This window comes from Felis catus, chromosome D1 (assembly GCF_018350175.1).
Source record: "Felis catus isolate Fca126 chromosome D1, F.catus_Fca126_mat1.0, whole genome shotgun sequence".
Classification (NCBI taxonomy): Eukaryota; Metazoa; Chordata; class Mammalia; order Carnivora; family Felidae; genus Felis; species Felis catus.
The window spans coordinates 17,059,620-17,084,401 of NC_058377.1; the positions used below are offsets into that span (position 1 = coordinate 17,059,620).

Sequence of the window (24,782 nt, forward strand, 5' to 3'; positions counted from 1 at the left end):
CTGTGTAACGAGGCCTCCATAAATACCCAAAGGGACGGGATTCGAGAGCTTTCCGGGTTGGTGAACACCCGCAGGTGTGGGAAGAGAAGCTCCCAGCCCCTTCCCATGCACCTTGCCCTAGGCGGCTCTTCCATGAGTTACAGCCGTTTATAATAAACAGGTGATCTACTGAGTTAACCGGCTTCCTACGTTCTGTGGGCCACTCGCAAATTATTGGAACCCAAGGAACCTCTCTGATTTATAGCCAGTCGGTCAGAGGCACAGGTGGCATCCTGCAGTTGACCCTGGCGTTGGAGTCGGGGACAGTCAGTCTTATGGGACTGAGCCCCTGGCCTGTGGGATCTGATGCTCCTTCCGGGTCCATAGTGTCAGAATTGAGTTTATTGCTTGGTGGCGTGGAAGAAAATGCACACGGGAACTGGAGCCAGAATTGTACCATCTTTTCCACTGAACACACCAAATGTGGCGCCCACGAGCCCAGCTGATCACCCGCGGGGGTTCGCTCTGCTCTGTGGGTGAATCGAAAGTGGTGTCAGCTCTAGCATTCTCCAGTCAGGGGGGTGCCACCCCCTTCCCTGGCTTCCTCCCCCCCCACCCCCCACTGCTCTCAACACCTGGCTCTGGTTCTGGCCCAGAGCATGTTCAGCATGTGCTCTCTGCTGGTCTGGTCACCAAGCCTTAGTTTCCTCCTCTAGGCTTCTGTTCTCACCGTGCTAAGTGTGTTGGACTAGAATGATCTCTTTTAGAACAACTGATATAAGATGCTAAAGCCGCAAGTTAGCCTGGGATGCTCTTAACACACCTCTGGTCTGGAGAACTCCTGCACATCCTTCAGGCCCAGGGGGAAATCGTCACATCTTCCATCAAACCTTTCAGACCTTCCCAAGCAAAGTGAGTCATTCCCATTCTGTGCTATCATAGGGCTTGGCACACAGCTCTGCTCCAACCTGTGGCCAGCAGGCACTGGCTGTTTTGGAATTTGTGACCCCTAGAGCCTCTGAATTCTTTCAAAGCAGGGACTCTGGGTGGGACTATCACAGTATCTCACAGGGCCTGGCCCAGATTGGCCAAACGAATGAATTCACGCGTGAGTGAAGGATGCAACCCTCAAGTTCTTCAAGTTCATTCTCTTAACCGTCGGCAAGCAGAGTGGTCAAGGTAAAGAGGAAGGGAAAGAGGCCTCCACAGTATCCAGAAAGCAGCTCTGGGTGCCCAGCTATCTTAGTCCTGTTCCACAGCTGAGGTAGGGCAATGGTGGGCACACCCAGGGGGACCTTAGCCACCTGGACAGGTCCTGTCCCCAGGACCCCAGGACCCCTGTCCCCAGCGTTTGGTCCTCTGCTGTGCTGAGGGTGGGGATGCGGGGACAGGGCCGAGGGTTGAGGTTGGGGCAGAAGGACCCTAACGAGCCAAGTTCTTCCCGCACCCAGCTCAGCTAGCACCTAGAAAGCTAGGTGTTCCCTGGACTCCCGGGACCCTGGGGGAAGGGGCCAGATTGGGCTCCTCCCGCCAGGAGAGGCTGTGCCTGGGACTAATTGGCTTGCCCTCCTTCCGATGCCGAAGAAAGTCTTGGCTAATTTGCCGGAACACTCTAGTTAAATGCCAATTAGGACGTTCTGTCCACTGCTCTCTTCCAATATATTAATAATGTAATTAAGCATTTATTGCCTGCGCAAATTAAAAATTAACTTGAATGGACAGCCTGGAAAACTGAGGAAGTGACCACTTAACCAACCAATTTGCATCTCGTTCGCGAATCCGCATCTAAACACAGTCTAGGGTGCTGGGTTTGGCCTTCCAGTGAGGGGCCCAGCCAGCTGCCAACAGCTGCCGGCTGCTTCTCCCGGCCCGATTCCGCCTGATTCCTGCTGGCCCTGGCCTCCCCACCCCGATCCCAGGAAAGGAGGATGGGGCTTCCCCCCACATGTGCAGGAGGGCTTTCCGCTGAGTGGCCACCTTGGCTCTCAGCATCCCTACCCCCTTTTCTCAGAGGTGTATGGTGTGGATTTCAGGGAAAAGAGGCTACCGGGGGTGACTGGGGGAGGTGAAGCCCCTGCCACTCCCACCTAGGATCGATTTGTCCTGCATTCCAGCCCTGGAGATGGGAAGCAGATGGTGGTGGAACGGGGAGGGGAGGTAAGCAAGGAATGAGGACACCCTCCCTGCACCCAGCCCCGCTCCCCCCACCCCTGGAGATGAAGGGCTGGGTCTCTTGGAGAGCCCTGGCAGGGGACAGAAGATAAAGCTCCCCATCTCTTCTCTGTCTGACACGGCAGGCGATAACTGTTGGCTTTCCTCTCCAAAAGACCACAGGAGGCGAACTGGCAGGAAGGAGCAGGGCAGCAGGGAGTGGGCGAGAAGGGGGAAGGGAAGAAGCCTGAGCTGTGCTCGGCTGCTGGAGGGCAGCAGAGGCCTAAACTCAGGAAGGCAGGGACTCCGGCCAGCCCAGGGAGGGCCCTGCCTCCTCCCTGCCTGTGCCTGTAGAGGCCCAGCCTTCCCGCCTCTGCTGCCCACCAGTCTTCCCGGGTGTGGGTGCTACTTCCTGGCAGAGCCTGGGAGCTGGGGTGACATTTCAGGCAGGACCCTGACCGGGAGGCAGCCTCCTGCAGGGGTCGGTGTCACTGTCCCAGAACCATGGGACCTGGGCACCGGCCAGAGGCTCCCTCCCCTTCACTACCGTGCTGGCCCATCTCTAGCTCTCCCCTGTCCCCGTGCCCCCAGCACGGCCACCGCAGGGAGACGAGCGACACAGGCAACCAACGTTGTTTTAAACACTTTATTTATAAAAAAGTACATTTTTTTTTCCCTCAGTACATTTTTCAACTCATCATTTTTTTTTTTATACAAGTAAAAGGGGGTGATGCAAACACCCCCTGGGTCAGAACCAGGAGAATCTGCTGGGTCGTCCCGGGACCAAAGACGAACACGGTGACGAAGAAACTGATGCCAAGGTAGCGCATCGCACTCGGAGGTGAGGGGTGGCAGCTTCTCCTGGGTTTTGCTTCCATTTGTACAAAAAGAGAAAACCGTTTTTTTTTTTCTTTTTTCCGGCCAAGAATCCCGTTCCTCACAGCAGGAGTTAGAAGAACAGCACCGGCAGGCAGGGGGCTCGGCTGGGCCTTACGGTCGGGGCAACAGCAGCAGCAGCAGCAGAGGCAAGGCCTCGGGAGCCCCTCACGGCACCCGTAGCCACAGCAGGTCTCTTTGTGGCCTGGGAGGGGCCCACGTGCTCCTTAGCAGGAGAGGGCTCCTGGTGGCTTCAGAGGTCTCTGTCTGGGCCCCTGTCCTCCCAGGCGGGTCACCCACATCCACCTAACACAGTTCCCGATTCCTCTGCTTGGAGGGTGGCAGAAAAATTATTGCACCAGTGACTTGGGCACATGGAGGGGGCTGATGGGGGAGGGGGTGTACGCCCGGGAAACGAGGCCCCCGTGAGTCTCTCTTACGGCCCGAGCACTGGGAAATCACGTCTCTGCTGCGGGGCTTTCGGCAGGACCAGCCCGTTCCTCTGCCGTGTCTGCGCGTCTGTGCGTGTGCACCTGTCGGAGGGGAGCGTGCCCCGTGCGCGCGCAGACTGGGCCCGAGGGGGCCGCGCTTGCCTGCTTGTGGTCACCGATTCCCTGCTGCTGCTTTTCGGCTCCTTCTGATGAAAGGGGACTCGGGATGGTTCGCTTACACGTTAGAACAATATCAAAATCTTAAAGAAATAAGGGGAGCAGGGGAGCAGGGTCAGGGGCAAGAAGAGGGAGGGTAACAAGAGGCAGGGCGACAACGGGGGAGGCCTTGGCACAATGAATACCAAGTTTATTTCATCTCCAGCACAGGCAGAAGGCTCAGCTCATGCTGGGGGCACAAAAGAGAAGCCAAAGATCCTCATCTCTGTCGGGCCAGACCTCCCCTTTGCCCGCTGGCTGTGTCTGTGGGCCCGGCGGCAGTGCCCACCTTCCCGCAAACTCGGGGCGCAGAAAGCCCCATCTCCGCAGGCCCGAGCGCCGACCCCTGCCTGCCCCCGGCCTACCCTGGGCCCCTGAGGAGCGACCGCCCTGCCGGGTGTGCTGCTACTGGACAAGGTAGGCAGGAGCCTCCCACGCGGCCCATGCGTGTGGCATGGATCCCATACTTTGTGCTTTGCTTGGGGGGAGGGCATGGAGGTGTCTTAACGGGGACTCAGGGCTTTGGCTGGGCCCAGGGGCCCTCCTAAGTACATCACATAATGAGGAATAGGGGATGGCAGGAGGGAGACTTTCGGTTTCATGGTTTCAAGGGGTCAGAGAATGCCTCTATCAGGGAGGCCCCTGGGATTTCCTCCTGCCAGGGGGTGCGGGGGTGGGGGGGCAGGAGACCAAGCAGAGGGGCCAGAGTGCCGTGAGGTGGAATGGGGCAGTGATGTAATATGGAAAAGGTCCTCTGCCCTGGGGTGACACTAATACTGCTGGGAGAGGCAGCCCGGCTCCTGCACCCCTCTCTGCCCTGTGGCTTGAAAGACCCCAGAATTTTCTCCCCCATCTCCACCCAATGCCAAGAGGGGAGAGCTGCCCCAGGGCTGGCATGGCTTCAGACTTCTGCTACGTGGCTACTGGGCAGCCAGGGCTGGGGCTGGGGCAGTGGGGGCCAGGTGAGGGTGGCCCAGCTGGTGGGCCCAGGGTCGCCAGGGCACAGACGGGGCTGGGGGGGGGGGGTTAATAGCAGCACCAGGGAGGGGAGGGGAGGGAGAGGGCTGGGGCCTGGGGCTCCCTTGGGAAGCCTATGGCAGGGTAGGTCAGTGCCCGTGGGGCACAGAGTGGTCTGCTTCCCTCCCCCCGCAACACTTGCCATCCCACAGAGCCCCTGATGGCCTGGGTTAACCGGAACCCTAGTGGGCAGGCATGAGCCTGCTCTCCCATCCCAGGGTCTTTCCTATCTAGAGTGCCCGGGGGGGACCGGGGTGGGCAGATGAAGGAACTGAGGCACTTTGAGCTGGGGGAACTGAGAGAGCTGGGAGGGGCCTGTCCCCCACTGTACAGACAGGAAACCCTCGTCTTGGGTGACGGATGGGCCCCGGAGCCCCATTCAAGGAGGGAATCTGTAAGTCAAAGGGAAAGCTTCCCCAAGGTCCCTCCCGCCCCATCCCAGAACGGAGACCAGGGACAGCTGAGCGGGGAGTGGAGAGCAGGGAGCAGGAGCTGCAGAATCGGGATTCCTGGCTCCCCCATGCCCCTTGCACTTTCTGGCAAGCCCAGAACATCTGCATTGGCCTTGGCGGGTGAGCCACCACCTACACTCTTCAGCATCTGTGTCTGCAAAGCTTCTACCCGGTGGACTCCCTTCCCCGTGCCCTCCATGGTGGTGCTCAGTCACCTGTGACTCCCGGACAGCCTAGGGACCCCCCGCCCTGACTCTCCAGGAGAATCCAGACAGAGTTGCTAGCACGTGATAGAGAAGGGAGAAATCTGAGAACCTCCCATGCTGAAAGAAGCAATTTAGGGCCAGCCTGAGCTCCTAGGGTGGAGGCTCCAGGGGACCCTGGTCTCTGCCGTCCCTGGAGGCTTCCGAAGGCTGTCCCCATCCTCAGCTGGGAGGGAAGAGGTGGGGCAGGGAGCAGTGGGCCTCGGGCAGTGTCCGGCCGGGGAGGGCCTGTGACCCCAGGGGAACGAGGGGCAGACACGAGTGGTGAGTGTGCATATGGGTGCGTGTATGCGTTGGTGGAGGCGTACGGGAAGTGTGGGCCACCTAAAGTCCCACTATGTGGGGAGCAGATAGGGGTCAAGAGGACAGACACACCAGAGCTGGGCCAACTTCACTCTCTGCTGGCCAATGAGGACAAAAAGTGTAAAACCGACCTCACCAGGAGAACATACTGCCCAAGGCCCCCCCGGTAGGGACCTCGATTCGATTCGCTTAACAAACAAGACAACCCTGGGTGCTTTGGAGAAGCCTCTCCCTGTCTCCTGGGTGCAACGACTGTCTAGAGCGGGGTCCCCAGCTCCTGGCTGCTCGTGGCAAGGGGTGTGGGCTCCCCCTCCCTGGGAGAAGAAGAGCGGCATCCGGGGGTGGCTTGGGGCTTTTCCTCTCGGAGCCCCTCAGCCCTCCACCCCCAGTGGAAAGAACACAAATTCCAGTGTCAGGGGGCCGGGGAGGGCTGGCTCCCCAAACCCTGGAGGGACGCCCAGGTACACAAGACGAGAACAGGGCTCCCCACAGAGAGGGCAGGCAGGGTGGGGGCGGGGGGCGGGTGGTGGCGGTGGTCAGGGGAGGGAAGGTACAGCGACACCAAAGCCACAGTGAACACAACACCACGGGGAGGGCGGGGGACAGGGAGGAAATCAAAACAAAGCCAGGTCGTGTCTGCCCTGGGCTCCCCGCTCCCCGGCAGTGTGGGGCTGGCTTCGGGCAGCCGGGCGAGTCTCTGTCGAGCTCCTGGAGGAGTGGGCGAGTGGGGGAGGGCAGGGGGCGTGCGGGGGGGGGGGGGGCGGGGAGAAAGGGGAGCCGACAGAGGCTCCGGAGAGGGAGGCTACACGTACCACTCCTTCTTGGAAATGAAAGACCCGTCGTTCTGAGAAACCATGTTCTCGGCCAAGTCCAGCTGCTCAGGGTCATACTGGTAGCCCAGAGTCCGGTCCCCGTAGCCGTCCTGACGGGCCTCTGCCTCATCCACCGTGAAGTAGGGCCGCTTGGCGTCCTCGTCGTATTTGGGGTGGGGGCCGCCCACCTTGCGCTCGCCCCCTCCGCCGCCCTCCTCCTCCTCTTCTTCCTCGTAGCTGCTCCCGCCCAGGGGGCCAGCCTTCTTCTCATCGTCCGAGTCATCAGGGTACTGCAGGTTCTGGGCCATGGGCGGGTGGTGCTGGGGGATGCCCGCCTTGCTGTAGCCGTTGCCATACACGTGTTTCTTGGTGCTGTAGTCGCCCTTGAAGGTGTGCCTGCGCCGGCGCAGGGCGACCACGATCCCGCCGACCACGATCACCACCAGCAGGATGCTCCCCGCCACGCCCCCAATGATGGCCGTGGGCACCGGCCCGGCGCGCCGCCCGTGCTCGGGAGGAGACGGGGTGTAGGGGAATTCTGGGTGAGGAAAAGACACGGAGGGGGACAGTGTCAGTGACTGCTCCTGGGGGTGGGGGCGTCAGCAGGGATGGCAGGGAGGGAGCGAGGCAGGGGATGGAAAGGCCAGGAAGTGGGCCCAAGGCCCAAGGGCGGCTCCAGTTCCACAGGCCCCTCGGTGTCCCAGCCCTCCAGTGCGCCGCAGTATTGTGGCTGAAGCGGGCGACGAGGCAGAGAGTCCCGGAGCCCCGGAGGCTCCATGCTGGCTTTCTCCTTGGCTGTGGTGCCAGCCTGGATCACCCCCATTAGTGGAGCCCACCGTGGACCCAGTGTCCCCTAGCTGCCAGTCACCATCACGGCACCTTGAGAAACAAGTATGCTGTTAATTTCTAGCCAATGCACCAGGCAACAAGTCTTAGGTTAAATAGCTTGCCTGTGGCCACCAGCCAGTGATTGACACTGGTTCTCTTGCACGGAAACGCTGTGCAAACGTCCCCAAAAGTGTCCGACGCCTGCTGCTCACTGGGTACCCCACGCCTGATTTCACCTGCTCCCAGGGCACAGGGAAGAGGGCGGGTTCCCAGGCTGGCCCCATAGATGCCCTGTGAGTGCCAGAAACCAGGGCTGTGGCTCTCGGCTGCGGTCTGGCCCTGAAGGGCAAGGTGGGTGCCAGGGGTGCTGCCAGCCTGGGCTGTGAGCAAAAGACACTCAGCATGGCTGTGTAGAGAGGGGGCACGAGCGCACGTGAGTTCACGGCCACGATGACGAGTGGCGTCACCAGGGAGCGCGTGCCCGGGCACACCCTGGCCCGTCACGGCGAGCCTGCATACCCGTGCTGATGCGATGAACGTATGTGTACGAACATGTGCGCGCTGAGGACAGGGTGGAAACAAGAAAGCAGGAAAGGTGGAAAGGAGGGAAAGGAAGTAGGTGGGAGGGAGGGAAGGCTGGGCGGGTGACTGCCTGCGCTGTGGTCAATGCTGCCCGGAGGGGAGACTGAGGGAGGCGGTTCCCAGCACCACCACAGGGTGGCACCGGAGACCACGGTTGGCCCCGGTCAGGAGGCACAGGTGGGCAGGTTTTCCAGGGAACCTGGGAGGGCTGCTGGGCTATTCTAGGCCCTCCTCTCTTTAGGCCAGGGTAAAGGTGTATGGTTTGGGCATTTGTTCCGGTCCCTGGGAATCGGTTTCTGCCAGCTCACTCCCTGATTGAGCATCACTCATTCCAAGGGAATCCTGCTCCTCCTATGAGCCCACTCCCTCCTCCCAGAGGTAAAGCCGGCCCACTCCGGCCATGTGTGTGAGTGGGTGGGGTGCTGGCAGCAGCAGGCAAGAGCAGGGCAGAGGCTCTAGAAGAGAAGAGGAAAGGACTTCCGGGAGTCCAGGCTGAAAGGGCTGATGAAATCACGGGGGCCCTGACAAGGGGAGGCGATTTGCCTGCAGTCACATGGCTGAGCAGGGACCACCCAGATGCTCCCGTTCCCGGCCTCTCCACATGCAGGAGTTGGCAGAGAAACACAACCACTTGTCACCACTGTGTCCTCAGTGTAGGTCACCGAGTGGCTGCCCAATAAATATTTATTGAATATTTGTCCTCACCGCTCACTTCCAGAACGGTTTCCGTGGAACCTCAAGCTTCTCCTGCTTCACCAGGTCTGTTTACTGCCTTTAAAAGGGCTGTACACCTGCCCCCAGGAAGTGGGGGCTGCCTCCACAAGGCACACCCAAAAGGCAGCTAATAGGAACCTGGCCTCTTCCATACTTTCTACCCGTTTGCTCCCTCTTCAGTTCTCACCCCATATCTGAGTGCTCTCTCCTCTGTACAACTGCCTCATTGCTTCACCCATATACCCACCCATCCACTAATCTGTCCATCCATCTATCCATCCACGCACCCATCCACCCACCCATCCACTTATCCATCCATCCATCCATCCACTCACTCATCTATCTATCCATCCATCCATCCATCCATCCATCCCACCATCCATCCATCCATCCATCCACCCACCCATCTATCCATCCACTCAACCATCCACTGATCTATCCATCCATCCATCCACCCATCCATCCATCCATCCATCCATCCATCCACCCATCCATCTACCCAACCATCCACTGATCCATCCATCCATCCATCCATACATCCACCCATCCACCCACACACCTACCCATACATCTATCTCCCCACCCATCCCCCCACCCATCTACCCATCTGTCCATCCATCCACCTATCCACCCATGTACCCATCTACCAATCCATTCATCCATCCACCTATCCAATCAACAATCCTCTATGAAACATCTATTTTGCTAGTCACAGGATACAAAAAACTCACAGCCTATCTGGGGAACCAAATGACACCCTTAGGGATAAAGCCGCCCGCAGACAATCAAGGACAGTGGCAGAGAAGTGCCTCAGGAATGCAGGGGAAAGAGGGCACTGTGGCCTGGAGTTAGAAAATGTTTCTCAGAAAGACTTAAGCCAAGCCTTGAAGGATGGCAAGGACTTGGAGAGGCCAAGAGAATAAGAAAGGTATCCAAATGGAGGGGACTTCGTTTCAAGTCTTTCCATCAAATCTTGTTGACTTCTCCTATTCAATTTCTTACCACTTCATGCCAGGTTTTACTGTAGATTCCTGAATCTCCCACCTTCATTTGGTCTCTGTTCTCTTTCAGTCACCATCCACAGTCACCAGGTTAATTTCCATTGCGTACACACTGCCACTCCCTTTCTCAAAGACTAGCAATAACGTCCCTCCCCACTGCCTGCTGGACCACGCCAGTCTGGGCTTCAGAGCTTTCATCATGCCACTTGATCTTGGCCTTGGCTAACTCACCACCCTTGCTGTCCAAGTTGATCCTTTCCTTCAAGCCTTTGCTCATGCTGTTCACTCTGCCAGGAATGCCCTTCCTCATCCCCTCGTGCCCATTTCCGTTCTTCGGTCCTGTCTTTGTGCAGCCCGGCCTTCTCCAGCTCACACTTCCCTGTTCCCTTTTGAACTCACACTTTCAGCTCACACTTCCCTGTTCCCTTTTATGTATTAATGGTCTACACATCTCATTCTAGTAGAAACAATACCCAATTCCATTCCATTTGTCATATACTGATGTATGATGGTAAAGCCCCTGATGAAACACCCTGTAGTAAATGCAAATCAGGATCCACCACAATTGGCTCTGGTCCTTCCGCCAGTTTTCAAATGGCTAAAGTTCTCTCCCGAAGGAGCGAGGAGAAGAGCTGGGGAAATGGCGGACTCATGATAATTTGGGACTGCTTCCATTCAATGTGTTACAGTTGTGTGCAGTAGAAGTTCCATTATATTTACTCTTAGGCTTTTAGCGCCAGCAGAGACCCAATGAAAATAAAGCTCTCCTATGTTTTATTTGACTAGATTGAATTTTTTGGGCCCCACTAATCACAGTATGGTAGTTTACTACCCGTTTCATGGGCGTGGCTTGTGTCCCAAATTAGCGTAGAAGTTTGAATTTAAAGTAAATCTAGAATCTGACCATTTCCCACCACCACCACCTCTCTAATCCATGCTACCATCATCGGTCACCTGGATTATTGTAGTAATTGCCTAACCGGCTTCCCCGATTCTACCTTTTGCCTCTATAGGTGATCTTGAATCAGGAGCCACAGAGATCCTGTTAAGTCTGAAGAGGTTCAAATGCTCTACACGACCTGTGCCTCTGCTCCCCACCTCTGATTCCATCTCTTGCTTTCCTCCTGGCTCACTCTGCTCCAAACTTCCTCAGGGCCTTCTCACTGGCTGCTCTCCACCCCGGAAGACTCTGCTCCCATGTCTCAGGTTACTCCTTCCCCTCCTTCAGGGCCTGGATCAAACTTCTCATTGACATCACCTTCTCACCAACGCCTCCCCTGCCTGCCCTGTTTAAAACCGCAGCTCACAAACCCCACCCCTGTACTTGGGACCCCTTGACCTTGCTCTTTTCTCCAAGTCACCTTCAAAATGACTACGTAATTTTTCAAATGTATTCTACCTGTTTGCGGTCTGTCCTCCTTCTGTGCTAAAACAGAGACTCCAGAGGGACAGGGACAGGCCACTGCCTGGCATGTGGCCGGAGTTCAAGAACATCTGTTGAATGAATTGTGTCAAGGCAAAGCTTGTCTTAGAGCTGAGCCTCTGGGTCCCCCTCTAGGTCCTTCTGTTTCACTTTTCTTCCCCGAGTCCTAAGGGAGTTTACTCTTCCCTGGGGTTCTTTTGGGACCAAAGGGAACCCTGGTTATCTGCTTTAGGGCCAGGTCTGCCTAGAGGTAGACAAATGGCTGCGATGACTGTCCAGCATTGCAGACTTCCGTGTGAAGATGCCATATGGGGACCTCATTCATCTGCAAGGAGAGGCGGCTGCTCGGTGTGGAATGAAGCACCCGCCCGCCCCCTGCGTCCTTCCAGCTGTCACGGTCAGCTAGTAGTTCCTGGGGCACCAGAAGCAGAGCCTCAAGGGCCTCTGCTGGCCGGGGAGAGAAGAGCTGGGTGGTGGGGTCTCACGGGCCTCCCTCCCATCATCTTAACAAAGCGGGCAGCTCAGCCCCCTTTGCTGAAGGACTGCAGCCTCCACTCTGGGATGGCAGGCTGGCCGGGACCCTGGGGGCAGTGGGAGCTCTGCATTCCTTTGGGGCCAAGGTTTCCTGACTGGGACGGGTGGGCTGGTACAGGGGCTTTGGATGGATCTGAGGTGGAGGGCAGGTTAGGGTTTATGGTCTGGTTCTGGGATCTGGAGGAGTTTTAGCGTCAAAGAGGATGTTTGGGCTTGCTTCTAGAACCAACGCCTGGTGCTTCCTCAGGCAGGCGGGAAATGCTCTAGCATCACGGGATGAGGCCGGGAAGCTGCTGGAACTACAGCTCCCAGTGTGCAGTGCAGGGGCCGCAGGGAGAGTGGGAAGGCCCGGGGTCAGACAGCTGCAGCAGCTGTGTAGGCCACGGGGCAGGGCCTCGTCATGCCGGAGCAGGACCGAATCCTCCCAGGGGCGCAGACACAGCTGTCTGTCCAGGGGCTCCCCGACACACCCTGCCATCCGCCCGCCCGCAGAAAGGCACGTTTGCCCATGGCACAGCCAGGGTTCCCGTGTGCCCACTCGGCCTGCACATAGGCGCTCGTCTGCTTGCATTTACACGCTCAGAGGCATGCGCCCTCCGTCCCAAAAGGACCCTGAAGCCCCACCAACACGCGGTCACAGGAACACCCGGTCTAAGAGGGAGGAGCCCTGTTACCTTCACCTTCAAGTGGTTGTCCCCAGCGGATGAACCTGGGGCTTCCCGGAAATGGGAACTGGGCCAGACGCCTGCACCACAGTGGCCTCCCTGCTCTGCTCCTAGAGCAGCCTGGATACTCTTTTCCCGACAGCCCCCGTCCCAGGGATAGATGCTGCCCCATTTGGCCTTTTTCATCTGGTCAAGGCCGTACCCTGAGCGCCCCTCCCCGCCTTTCACATTACCCTTGGAGGGGGAAGGGAAGGAAGCTCACTGGGTTGTTTTGTGACTGTTGGGCTAACCCCATGAAATCGCTCTCAGTACTCAGATCTCAAAAACGGGCCTGTGTGAGGGCCCCGGGCCCCATGGACACGTCCACGCCAATTCTGGGGAGTCTGTCTCTTCGTCCTCATGACCACAGCCGAGGCCTGTTGCTTCCTCACTGTACAGCCCCTCCCAAACGCTTGGTCTAAACCACCTGCCTCTCTGCTGAGAACCCTTGAGAGGCTCCCCTTTGGCGACACAGAGAAAGCTCCCCTCCTTCCAGTGCTCCCACTATTCTCCTCCCACAAGCTTCCCCTGCCTGGGGACCCCCACCCTCCATCACTGCCCACTCATCCTCGTAGGAACAACTCAAAGGCCACCTTCTCCAGGGTCCGGGGCCCTGAGAAGCCTCTGCAGGTGCAGTGCCCTGCACACGTGTGCCCTGCACACGCACGTGCCTCTGGCACACACCCTGCGGCCCGCCTCCTCCCACCCCTGCCCCGGCTTCTCTTCATTTTCCTCTCCAGATGGGCCCAGGGCAAAGCTATTACCCGAACGGGTGGCCAGAATGAAAAATTAAATTTCCACTTATCCGTCTCGCTGATGCATTCCCTCCTGACCAGTGGGGCTTGGAGCACAGGGCATGGCTGTGCCCCCACAGCGGGCCCCCAGAGAACGTGATAGGCACCAGCTGATGTGGGACAAGGGCCGGTGGTGTCAGCGGCTGCTCCGAGATTGTCCGTGAGCGCCAGAACACATGGCTGTGAAAAGGCTCAGGCTTCCCGGCTGAGCCGTCTTGCGGGCCCGAGAGGTAGGTCCTCCCTCGGGAGGGCCGGCTAAACGGCTCCCGGGCCCATCAGTGATTCAGTGGGCACCACGCGTCCCTGGCCTCTGCCTAACTGGGCTGTCAACAAGAGTGTCCTCATGCAAGTCACCTGCGTGTGACTTTGCTTACCAGCCCTGTCTCTCTCTGTGCCTCCGGGGAGCACGGGAGGCTATGCCGCATGCGTCTTCCAGCTGGAGCCCTGGGCAGCTTGGCCCGCCTGCCCACAGGCCAGCTAGGCCTGACCACAGATCCCACGCAGGGCATCCCACTGCTGCCATCAGCCCCAAGGAGACAGCCCGCCTCCACGGCTGGCTTCGCGTCCTCCCTTTCCTCTCTTTTCTTTAGCCTGGGCCTGGGAAGTGCCCCCTCCCCTTCCTCCCTGCTCCTGGATGCCACTGAGTCCCTGATGAGCAGCGTGCATTCACAGTCATCCTGCCTCCTCTCGAGCTTTGGGAGAAGGGAGGCCCCGACTTAGCTGGGTAGCGCCACCTGGCCCCATTAGCCTAGAAGGGCCTCTGGCTGGTCCACTCATGCCAGGGGTAGGATCACGGGAGATCACTGCTCCCGTTTCTTGGCCCCCTCCCCTGACTTCCCAGTCAGCAGTGTCTCCAGCCAGCGGAGTATGCATCTGGCCTGAGAGAAGTATATGATCTCTGTCATACAGACCGGGAAGCTGAGACTCTGAGACGTGAAAGCGACACAGCCAGGAAGAACCGCTACGTGACCACACTCAGGCCAAGTCTGACATGGCCCCCGTACGACATGCCTCCCTGTGGCGTGGTTATGCTCCCGTAGGAATACTCCTCATCCCTGTCTGTCCCATGGCCCCACGGCCAGAGCTCGGGCACCCGTGAGGCTCTTACTGAGCTTTGCCCAAATTCTCTCCAGGAGGGGAGAAGTCTGTGCTTCTGGCCCTCCCCCTCCCCACCGCCCCCAACCCTAGCCTGGAGGACGGGCTGCCGTAGCTTGTCCCAGGCTCCACCTCGGACGCTTCTACTACTTCTGGCTCACGGGCAGGGAGTTGACCAGTGTGAGAGCCACGGGCAGGGAGTTGAAGAAAACAGCAATCGACAAGTGACTCCACCTCCCCCTGGTGAGAGTGGGACGGAACGGCCCCAAGTGTGACTGCACAGGTAGGTGCAGACCCTGGACAGCTCCTTTTGCCGCTGTGCCTCGGATGGACCCACACGAGGTCTCCTACTTCTGGGACGCGGGCCCGGAGCCGATGTGTCTGTAGGGCTTGCCCAAGTCCTGTGCCTGGAGTCCAGCAACCACTGCCCAACTTCCCAGACTCCGGAGCCCGGCCCAACATCTCCCTGAGGTCACTTCCTGTCCATCCCCCCAGCCGCATGACACCCCTGCCCGTCCCAGGTGTTTCTTTCTGTCACTTTCTTTTCCTGCAACTACCTCAGCCACAATGTTAAAGACACTCCCTCTTCTGGCTGTGAAGCTGTGATGGCAAGTTTACCTCTCTCTTGGCTTGTTTTGATCCTCCCATTAATAATGATAATGACAGGGGCCAAGATAATGATCATAGAGCAGGGGCCATTTATTGACAGGCTGGTCTGCGCTAGGTCCTTGGCCCACATTACGTACATTCCGACAAGAAGCTTTCAAGGCACCTCGAATTATGCCCATTTTCCGAGGAGCACTTGTCCACGTCCCTGCTGTCTGACATTAAAACCCATGCTCCCTTCATGGCCCACATGAAGGCTCCCCCAGGACATCCTAGCTCTTTGCTCCCTTTGCCCTGAGAGGGTCAGGCGGCCGAATCTCTTCATCTGCACCGACACAGAGAAAAATGCAGGGAAGACAGCAATTCAGGGCACACAACCACCATGGCTCTGGGCTGTCTCCTTGTATTTCCTCCAGTGTCCCTGCTTGAGGACAGCCTCACCCTCCCGCCTGTCTGTGCGGGTTTCCTGAACTGCAGGAGCAAATGAGCTCCACCTCCAAGCCCAGCCCCACCAAGCCGGCATCACAGGACCTGGGCAGGCTCTAACACCTGTCCCCCCACCGTTCCCCCACCCGCAACAGCACCCACTTCCTCTCTGCTGGAGCCTCTCTGATCCCTCTCCGATCGGGGGTCACCCTGTTTCACACACAGCCTCAACAGAGGAAAGAGAAAAGCAAAGCAAGACCAGTGGCCAGAGCTCAGGAGAGAACCAGAGAAGGGGAGACGGAAACTTCCTGCAGTGACCTAGCCCCAAAGGCAGAGCAGTGGGTGGGGAGAGGCAGGACAGGGGACAGCTTCCTACCTGTGATATTGACCTCCACCTGGCCCGAGCGGGTGCCGATGGGGTTGGTGGCCTCACACACGTAGGTCCCTGCCAGGCTGTAGTTGATAGGCCCCCTGAAGAAGAGGGTTCTGTTCTGGGCCTCCACGCCCTTGGGGAGGGAGCCATTCAGCCTGCAGGGGTGGGGAGACATGGCAGTGGGTTATGACCCTCCAGCCCAGAAGCTTCCCCGGGTGTCACCCAGCCTCCAAGACTCCCAGCCCTCTTGCTGAGTTGATAGGCAGGGTCTGTCTTGGACAGAGTACCAACAGTAACCACAACAATAATCTCTTGCGTTTGGCAGATTCCCACTATTCGGCATCTCACGCTCATGTCCCAGCACTGAGATGTAGACAGGCCGGAAAGGGACTGGTCCCACCGAACAGACGAGAAGCTCTTTGAGTTCAGGGTCAAAGAACACAGCTAGTAAGTGACAGAACTGGGGCTCTAGCCAGGTCTTTGGCTCCTGGCACAGTGCTCTCCCAACTACGCCCGGTTCCTGGTGGTTGGTCGTTGGTTTCCTGGGTTGCTAGTTGATACTATAGATGTTCGGGTTCTCACCCCGGATCTACTGAGGTTGAACCGCTGGGGCCACGGCTTGGAGATCTGTATCTTAACAAGCTGCTCAGGTGATGAGATGTGACCCATGTGGAGGAATCGTGCTCTGGTACACTATCTCATTTTCTTGCTGGGCATATCATAGGCCATTTTCCTGGGGGAGACACAGGGGAGCCTCCTCCTGATTTTCGATGTCACAAAGCTATTATTCTGTTGGACCTAGCAGCTCCCTGGTACACAGAGCCGAAACTGGTCACTTGTACCTTCAGATAACACTTCTGGCTCCAGAAAGTGGAGGGTGAGAACTAGCTAGGGCAGGCCAATGCCTTCTACTTCCAGGAAACAGAGTGTAGACAATGTGGGCAGCCATCTCCTGGCCATCCATGTCAACCCGCTTCCTGGCTTCCCCACTTCCTCCTTTCTATGCGTCCCATCCAGCTTTTCTCTAGCAAGAACCTTAGCTCAGGCCATCAGAGCCGGCTGGAGGGGCAGACAGGACCCTTCGAGAGCCAGGCTCAAAGACTGTGAAGCCAAGAATGGCACGGCGGGGTACGGGGCAAGCACTCCACGGACGCAGGCATTCTGGGGTGACGGCTGCCCCCTCCTTGAGAACCTGGGGGTGCTGGAGAGAAGGAATGGGAACAAAGAAAGATCTGGGATGCTCCAGAAAGCCAGCTTCCCTGGGGACACCTTGATAAAAATAAATACCGGGGGCTGGGGTGGGAGTGACTCAGACTGAATCACCAAAGGAGAACGACTAGATTCTTTATTAGGGGGAAGAAGGCAGGCGGTTGATGAGGGGATCCCCCTCTGGCAGAATGGTTTGTCCCACTGACCCTGATGCCGTTGTGGCTGGGGTCTCTCGCAGCCCCTCCCCTTCTGAGAATCCTGAACCAAGACCCTAACTTTCTCCCCACGTAATGCTCCTGGAGGTGGGGTGGTGTGCCTCCCTGTGACTAGCTAGGCACCCTCCAAGGCGACCAGCCAGCCCCAGAGCACTTACGTGGTCCAGTGGTAGTCGGTGGCAGGGGGGTTAGCATCGGCTTTGCACGTGAGCTTCACATCCGTCCGCTGCAGGTACCAGTTCCCATCAAACCCCTCGATGGTCACCTCGGGCTCGTCTGTGGGGCAAGGGACGATGTTTGAGAAGGGTGAGGTCAGGAGAGCAGGGCTTGGGGCGAGGGAGTGAGCCTCAGATGGGGCAGGGGTGGAAGGGGCAGTGACATGGAAAGAGCTGGAAGACGGGGAGAGAGGGGGGAGGACCCTCGGAGCAGAAGCAGCAAGGGAATGGAGGAAGGAGGAGGACAGATGGGCACAGGAAGGCGATGGGGAAAAGACGGGGGGAGGACAACGCACCCCTGAAAAGAGAAAGGGAGGGGAAGGCTGGGGGGCGGGCAGGAGCAGAAAGGGGGCAAAGGAAGCAAAGGAAGAGAGATCGGAGCAAAGGAGGAGGGAGGGCTGGCAAGAGTGGGGCGGTAGGAGGGGACAGCAGCACCCCCCGCCCCGAAACCCGCCTGCGCTGCGCCCTGCTCACATTGCACGTTGAGGGTGAGGCTTTCCCGGAAGCGGTCCATGTGGTAGTTGACGATGCAGGCCAGGGTCTGCTGGTGGGCTTCCCGGCTGGGCACCAGGCGGTAGCGGCTAATGACGGTCACCGTGCCGTTGGGGTTCCGGATCTCTTGGTACTCCGCCTCGCCCTTCAGGCGCGTTTCCCAGGACACCACGCTGGGAGGCTTCCCATTGGCCGAGGTGCAGGTGGCCACCAGGACCTTGTCATCCTGCCCCTTCTTGGCTCGAAGCACCGTCTGGGTGCCCTCTACCCAGTTGGTGGGTTTGGCTGCGGGGAAGCAGAGGGAGCCGTGGGGCTAGCGCTACGGCTTCATCCAAAGTGTGCTGGCCCAGGAGGTCACCCTGGCCATCCCTGCCTCTGAGCTGTGCCCAAAGCCCCTCCCAGCCCTTCTCATGGGGACTGCTTCATGTCTAACCTGTGTCCTTCCTGCCCTACCTGGCACCCCCTTTGGTCAAGCGGAGGCCTTCCTGGAGTCTTGGTGTGCTCAAGGCTGGCGGCTCACGTGGCCCTTTTCCTTACCGTGGTGTCGGAAGCTTCTGCCTGCTTCCCGGTCACCCACAAAGTACCCCGTGGTGGGGCTTCCAACCCGAATCGTGACCCTCAGCTCTGTGCACAGCTAAGGCCTTGCACCCAATCCCGAGTGAGCTGTGGGACAGCCTGGCCGGAAGGGACCGGAAGCTTTGGGAGCATGCCAACCAAGGAGACTGTCTGGGGCCACCAAGGCACACGATGAGGGTGGCCAAGCCCCAGGCCACGGGCCTCTGCACGAGCAGGGAGGGCGGGGTGAGGCCAGCTTACCCATTACAGTGAGGTTGAGCTGGCTCTCTCGATTGCCGGCAGGGAAGGTGGCGAACTCGCAGATGTAGACGCCCTCGTCCTCCAGCTCGAGGCGGGAGAGGCGGATGGTGCCGTCGGTGAAAGAGGGCCGCAGGAATTCTACGCGCTCGCGGTAGGGAGCCAGCACGGAGACGCCCATGGCGGGGTTGTAGATGGCCACATTCTGCTTGGAGCCGTTGGTGGCCTTCTGCCACGTGACCTGGGTGATCTTCACGCCGGGCAGCGGGTTGGCGAAGCTGCAGTGCAGGACCACGTCCGTGCCGATGAAACCGTACATGGAGTCGTTCACCTGGACCACCTGGGCGTGGGCGCCTGGTCAAAGGAGCCGGCGGGACTGGTCAGTGACAGGCACGGCCGCCCGCCCCCCCTGCCCCCGACTCCCTGTGCGCTGCTCTTTACTTTCTACCTCTTGTTACTCGATTCTGGTCATAGGAATAAATAATTGCTTGTTACTAAAGCACTCTGGAGGATGCTGAAAAAGACCGTGATCCCCACCACTCAGAAGGATCACTGATCGTCTTGTAGGAAATCCCTTCTTTTATGTTTTTCTCGCTGTATTAATTTCTCGATCTCCAGGTTTCTCTGCATAACCATCTTTTTTTTTAAGACGAAATCAGAATGATACTGTACGCATTGTTCCATAGCTGCCGTTTCGTCTAGCGATGCATTACCCATAGTGCTCCATTGGGCAGTAAATATATACCTGCACCCTTATTTTTAATAAGGGGCGGGAGTCGAATGCACTGCTTTCCCTAGGAGCCATCAACTGCCTCACCGTCCCGGGCCTCAGTTCCCTTCTGGCAAATGGGGCATAGAATCCAGTCCTCTACCTCACGGGGTTGCTGGGAGAACCAAATGAGACTAACGAGAAAGTGTCAGGAGGCAGGAGGCGCTGACCATGCGGGCTCACGGTGGCCACCATTATGCTCCCCGCCATGGTCTTCTCCCTCAAGGCGGAGTGCCCGTGCCCTGGGGTGCGCTGGCTCTGTCCCTCTCACGGGGCCCGGGCCGCTCCTCAGAACATGCCATGTTTCCATGTTCCCTTCCTCTCTCTCTCCCTCCTCCTATCACTCCTAGACTCTTGCTCGTGCAGTTCCCTAGAAAGCCCTAGAAGGCTCTTCCCCCTCCTTCCCCTATGGATCTCCCACTCAGGCCACCTCCTTTGGGAAGCTTCCCAGATCTTCCCTGCACGTGTGAATCCAGCCACTTCTATCACAGATCTTTTCTGCCTCCGGATGTGGTTGTTCACGCCTGTGACTTCTCCGCCAGCACAGGGTCTGTGTCTTTCCCAGTCGCCCCAGCCCCAGTGCCCAGCCCAGCGTCTGGCACACAGTAGGTACTCGGTAGATAGCTCTGGCCAGGCAGACTGCAACGGAACCCATGGGAATAGACATTTGCAAGAAGGAGGGAGTGATCAGTGGCATTGGATGAATGAATAAATCCCCCCCAGTCTCCTTACTGATTGCTTTGTTTCACTAGAATGGCTTGTTTGAGCTTTTCCCTGACCCTGAACGCAGGGCAGAGACCCTCCAGCGGGTCTCTCTGGCCCAGGCTCTTTCTTGACCTCTGTCATTGGCCACGCATCTGTACCCTTCATATTGTCGTATCCTTACTTCACTCAGTTTATTGAGCACCATCGATAATATCAATGCCAGGTCCTGCACTGACCTAGAGGCGGGGGGGATGGCCTCAGTGGCTCCCCAAGGGAGTGGAAACTCGGGGCTCACCTTTGCCTCTGCATGGCGGAGGCACAAGAGCAGGGCACACTCCTCTGAGGGCTTGGAAGCCCATGATAGGTGAAGGCTGTCCCCCCCCCCACCCCTCCCCTAAGGAGGGCACAGGCTGTGTCCCCAGGGTCACTGCGGTGTCCTGTGTGTACCATACAGCAGATACTCAAAAATTTGCTGAATAAATAGATCTTTGGCCCCTTGTCATGCCCTGAAAGCTTCCCCAGTGCTCCCTCCTTCTTTATGCCTATTCACATCCGTGCAGCCCTTCAAAGCCCACCTGGGAGTGCCCCCACCCCTACCCCTCCAGTTGTCCCCCTGGCCGGTGTGTGGGGTTCTGACATGTCCTTGGGCAGAGAGCACCGTGGGCTGGTGGGAGTACAGGAGGAAGCACCTACCAGGGAGGCAGGAGGGTTGGGTTTTGCTCAGCCCTATTTTGAGCTGAGACCTTGGCCGGTCACTTCCCCCTCCCGAGCCCTATCTTCCTCCTCTATAAGAGAGCGGGCTGGACTCCCCAGTCTTAGTGGTCCCTTCTGGGCCTGAGTCTGATCCCCTGAACCGCAGCCCAGCCTCGCTGAGGCCCCACCCCAGATAGAGTCCCATGGTGAGGTCAGCGGGCCAGACAGCCCAGTGCTCCTGCTGACTGGCCAGCTGTCAAGCGGCTAAGCCCCAGGCCCTCCCAGGAGGATAAGTGGGTGCTCCCCCCCCTCCCCCGCCTCCACTCACCAACCTGCTGGAGGTTGCCCAGCAGCTGAGATAATGTGGGTATAATTGGGGAACTTTCACCACACAAAGCCAGAAACAGGAAAAGCCAGTTGGGAGGGCTTGGGCCATAGGTTGTGTGTGTGTGTGGGGGGGGGGGGGGGGGGGAGGTTGGCGTGTGGGCACCAGGAACCATCTTGGGATTGGTGCCAGGGCATGGGGGAGCCTATAGCCGGACACAGCCCACCAAGCCTGCCGCGACCCCCTCCGCCTCCCCACCCCCCGCTCCCCGCAGGTGTGGGGACAGGCAGGCTTCAGCGGCCGGCACACACACTGCCATTCATTTGCTGTGTCTTCAGCAGTGACCTCACCCTTCAGAGCTGTGAATGCCAGGAGCGAAGATCGCTGATAGTGGCCTGGGCGTGGGGGCGGGGCGGCCGCTGCCAGGGGCTCGGGCACCCTAGCGGCCCCGTCTCATGCATCGGTGCCTCACCAGGCCAAGGAGGCCTTCCCCACCCTAATGTCTGTTTTGGGGTTAAGGCCCCTCTCTCCTCTCCAGTGTGGCTCTCCCAGAAGCAACCCCACAGGGAGCAGTAAGGAGAGTGCCTGGGGTGTCCACCCACTGCGCACAAAGTGGGTTCTCCTGGCCCTTGCCCCTTTTGCGCTAGTGAAGAGTGGGCAGGCCAGAGTGGGAAAGGACCTCTAAGGTGCAGGCAGACTTATTCTGGTGTTCACCTCTCCATCCACAGCCTAGTGGGCACGAGGGAGCTTTTGGAGCATAGGGTTTGGGGCCACTCCCTGACCCCAGAGGAAGTGGGAGGGGCTGGGGCCACCAGCAAGGTCTGAAGACCCTCCCTTAGCCCTCCACCCCACTCCGGGCTAAGGGACCCAGAGCTCTTGCTTCTGGCTTGGGGCTTCCCGTCTTTTTTTTTTTTTTTTAATGAGAGAGAAAGAGAGAGAGAGAGTGCTTACGCGTGTGTAAGCACAAGCACGAATGGGGGAGGGACAGACAGAGAGGGAGAGAGAGGATCTTCATGCTGTCAGCTCAGAGTCTAACTAGGGGCTCGAACTCACCAACCGGTAGATCATGACCTGAGCCGAAATCAAGAGTCGGACGCTCAACCGGCTGAGCCACCCAGGTTCCCTGGGGGCTGCCAGTCTTGGACCGAGGGTGCAGGGTTGGGGAGAATGTCCCTCATTCTTTAGACTGGTCAGGTTGGGAAACTTTCAGAGAAGGGGGGCAGACCTCCAGGGTCTGGGTGCGGCAATGAATGGGAGAGTGGGGATCCCCCACTGAAAAGGCAGAGAAAGGGCTGGATCAGGGCAGGAACCCAGGAGGAGGCCCCTCCTCTGTGCAGGAAGAGGTAGAACCATAGGCCTCATCTGGAAGGCCCGGGGCCAAGGGGCAGAAGCAGGAGGGCAGGCTGGTCCAAGTTGGGTCCAAGGTCCCAACCCCTTGGGCCCAGATGACCTGGAAGTTGAGCTTGCTGCCCGAGCTCCTCCCACCCTCTGAGGGGCTGCCCCCCACCCCCCCCCAGTATGCATGGGCTTGCGAAGAGCCAGACGGTGTGGCTTTGCAGACTCCCTCTGTCACTTACGAGCCGAGAAACGTTGGGCCAATGACTCAACCGCTCTGTGCCTCAGTTTGCACTGAGATTTCTCGTCTGTGAAACGGGGATCACAACACCACCTATCCCATGCAGTGGTCCTAAGGATCAAATGACCACACGGGAAGCTAGAGAGCGGCACTTAGCACAGAACGAGACGGTCAGTAAGTGCTGGCTGCCATCATCATCATCATCATCCTCCTCACCACCACCTTCGTCGTCGTCTGTATCCCTTTTATTTTCTATTTCCTGGCATGCACGTCTAGTGTGTTTCTTACTGTGTGTCCCCCGGCTCCCAACAGATCGCGACTCCCTGTGTGAGAGGGAAGGCACCGGCGAGACCTCGGGTTTTGTTGGCCACATCGCGGCTCCCTGGCAGGGTCTAGGGCCTGGAGACTACCCTGCTAACTTTCTGTGGTTGCCCGGGCAGTTGGGGTGGTCCACACAAGGCATCGTCTCTCCTTCCTCACAGGCCTCCTCTTACATGAGAGGCAGGGGCTGTCCCAGATGTGGAAACCAGGACCACTAAAATGGTACCGTACTGGACCTCAGTGGAACACGTGATCCATGGTTTTACAAAGGAGGAGTCCAGAGTCCACGAGGGGCTGGGTCACTTGCTTGGCGACATGGAAGGGCAAATCCAACCCAGTGCGCTTCCCACCCTGCCTTTTTATAAGGGACTCACGTTCTCAACCTAACCCCCCAGGGCCTCCCTCCCTCTGGGCGGTGTCCCTCCTGGAATAAAGCTCAGAGCCTCTCTTGCTCCTTTTGATAAGTGGCAGGAATACCAGTTACATTACCGTAGCCACAGTGCCCGCGGGCTGCCCTGCACTGGGCTTGGTGGGGGGGGGGGGGTTGGGAGCCAGGGGTAAAGCGCAGTGGAAGCCAGGTGGGGGCACCTCCAGGAGGCTATGTACAGAGGAGGGAGGAGCCAGAGAGGTGGGGAGTGAAAGGTAGAGAGATCCATGGGAACCTCTGCCCTCAGTAGAGAGGTTCTTGCATCCTAGGGATATCAAGGAATGTTTTTCTTTTTGACCTCAAGCACTGCCTGTATTCTCCCTGACCACCCTATGGGCTCCACGGTCTGGGACTCAGGCCCCTGGGGCCTGTGTGCCAGTGCCTCAGTTTCCCCATTGGAGCTTCGGTTGGGCGGTTCGGGCTGCCTTCGTGGCTGCCCAGAAGTGCTGAGCCAACAAGGCAGGCGTCGGGCCGGCCCCCCGAGACGTCACAGACGTGCAAAAGCCCGAGCTCAGCAACAAAACACAAAGGCTCCTCAGTTGTGGCCGACAAACCTGCTCCCCAGGGCCCTGCCCGCCTGCCCTGCCCGCCATGGAGCTAATCTGAGGCTGGGGCCATGGGTTCCCACGCAGCGGGGTGTGGCCCAGAATGGGGGGGGCCACTCTGCTCCCCGTACCCACCTCAAGCAGTTTCTCTTCCCGCCCTTTGAAACTTCAGACCCTTCTCGCCCTGGCCAGGCAGGCTGGGACTGGGCCCATGTGGGTGAAAGTGGCGGGGGGGGGGGGGGGGGGGGCGGAGGGGGACGGACACAGGCAAGGGGGGAGGGGTTCTGGGATTTCTGGCACAGACCACCTCTTTTTGTGTCCCCCGTCCCCGCCGGGGTACCCTCAGTTGGGCGGTCAGCAGTGGCAGACCTGGCCTGGAGGCAACCGGGGACACCCTGGGGGGGGGGGGAGCGCTGGGGACCTCACCGGGGTGGGGACCTCACCGGGGGCCTCTCTGAGACCAGAATCCTTTGGGGTCCATCTCTAGAGCTTCCCAGGGATCCCCCTCCCTCCCACCACCCCAGAACTGGCAGAAAGGAAGAGGACCATCCGGTCAGAAACCAGCTAAGTGGTAAGTGGGGATGACTCACCTATGGGGGCGGGGGGAGGGGAGGGCCTCCAGCCGAAACCCTGCTGAGTCAGCACGGCGACCTGAAGGCTACAGGGCCCCTCCTCCCAGTGCAGCTACTTCCCCAAATGTCAACTCCCAGGCTGGCCAGCTCCTCACTTTCGGATACCAAGGCTGATCCACCCGGGGGAGAGGCTGGCAAGGAGACGGTGTGATCAGGAGGGAATCCCCTTTCTAGGGCCCCCTCCTCTGGGCAAGGTTTGGCCAGTCAGTGTTGCCCAGACCCAATCGCTCTGCCCCCAAGGACCCACACGAGCAGGCTTCTCACT

General features: G+C 58.8%; 1 protein-coding gene and 1 long non-coding RNA gene across 11 annotated transcripts in view; one reads left to right on the top strand and one right to left on the bottom strand.

Annotated features, from left to right (window-relative positions):
- The window catches only part of LOC109491826, a 152,498-nt gene that overhangs the window by 102,564 nt on the left and 25,152 nt on the right, over positions 1-24,782 (top strand). For 3 of the 7 annotated variants that reach the window (XR_002736108.2, XR_006586017.1, XR_002736109.2), the window contains one exon: positions 2,849-3,522. This is a non-coding gene — a long non-coding RNA (uncharacterized LOC109491826). Of the gene's footprint in view, positions 1-2,848; positions 4,071-10,638; positions 13,954-13,989; positions 14,459-15,905; positions 17,169-24,372; positions 24,457-24,782 lie in introns of those variants that run through there. The other 4 variants (XR_006586018.1, XR_006586020.1, XR_006586021.1 and 1 more) reach the window with 4 other exon arrangements.
- Positions 1-24,782, bottom strand: part of NECTIN1 (nectin cell adhesion molecule 1) — a 94,146-nt gene that overhangs the window by 29,173 nt on the left and 40,191 nt on the right. For 3 of the 4 annotated variants that reach the window (XM_019811419.3, XM_019811418.3, XM_019811420.3), the window contains exons 2-5: positions 18,528-18,878; positions 17,694-17,996; positions 17,163-17,280; positions 15,584-15,735 (exon numbers count right to left, since the gene is read on the bottom strand). In XM_019811419.3, the coding sequence (XP_019666978.3) occupies positions 15,584-15,735; positions 17,163-17,280; positions 17,694-17,996; positions 18,528-18,878 (924 nt within the window). Of the gene's footprint in view, positions 1-2,762; positions 7,039-15,583; positions 15,736-17,162; positions 17,281-17,693; positions 17,997-18,527; positions 18,879-24,782 lie in introns of those variants that run through there. The other variant, XM_003992444.6, reaches the window with a different exon arrangement.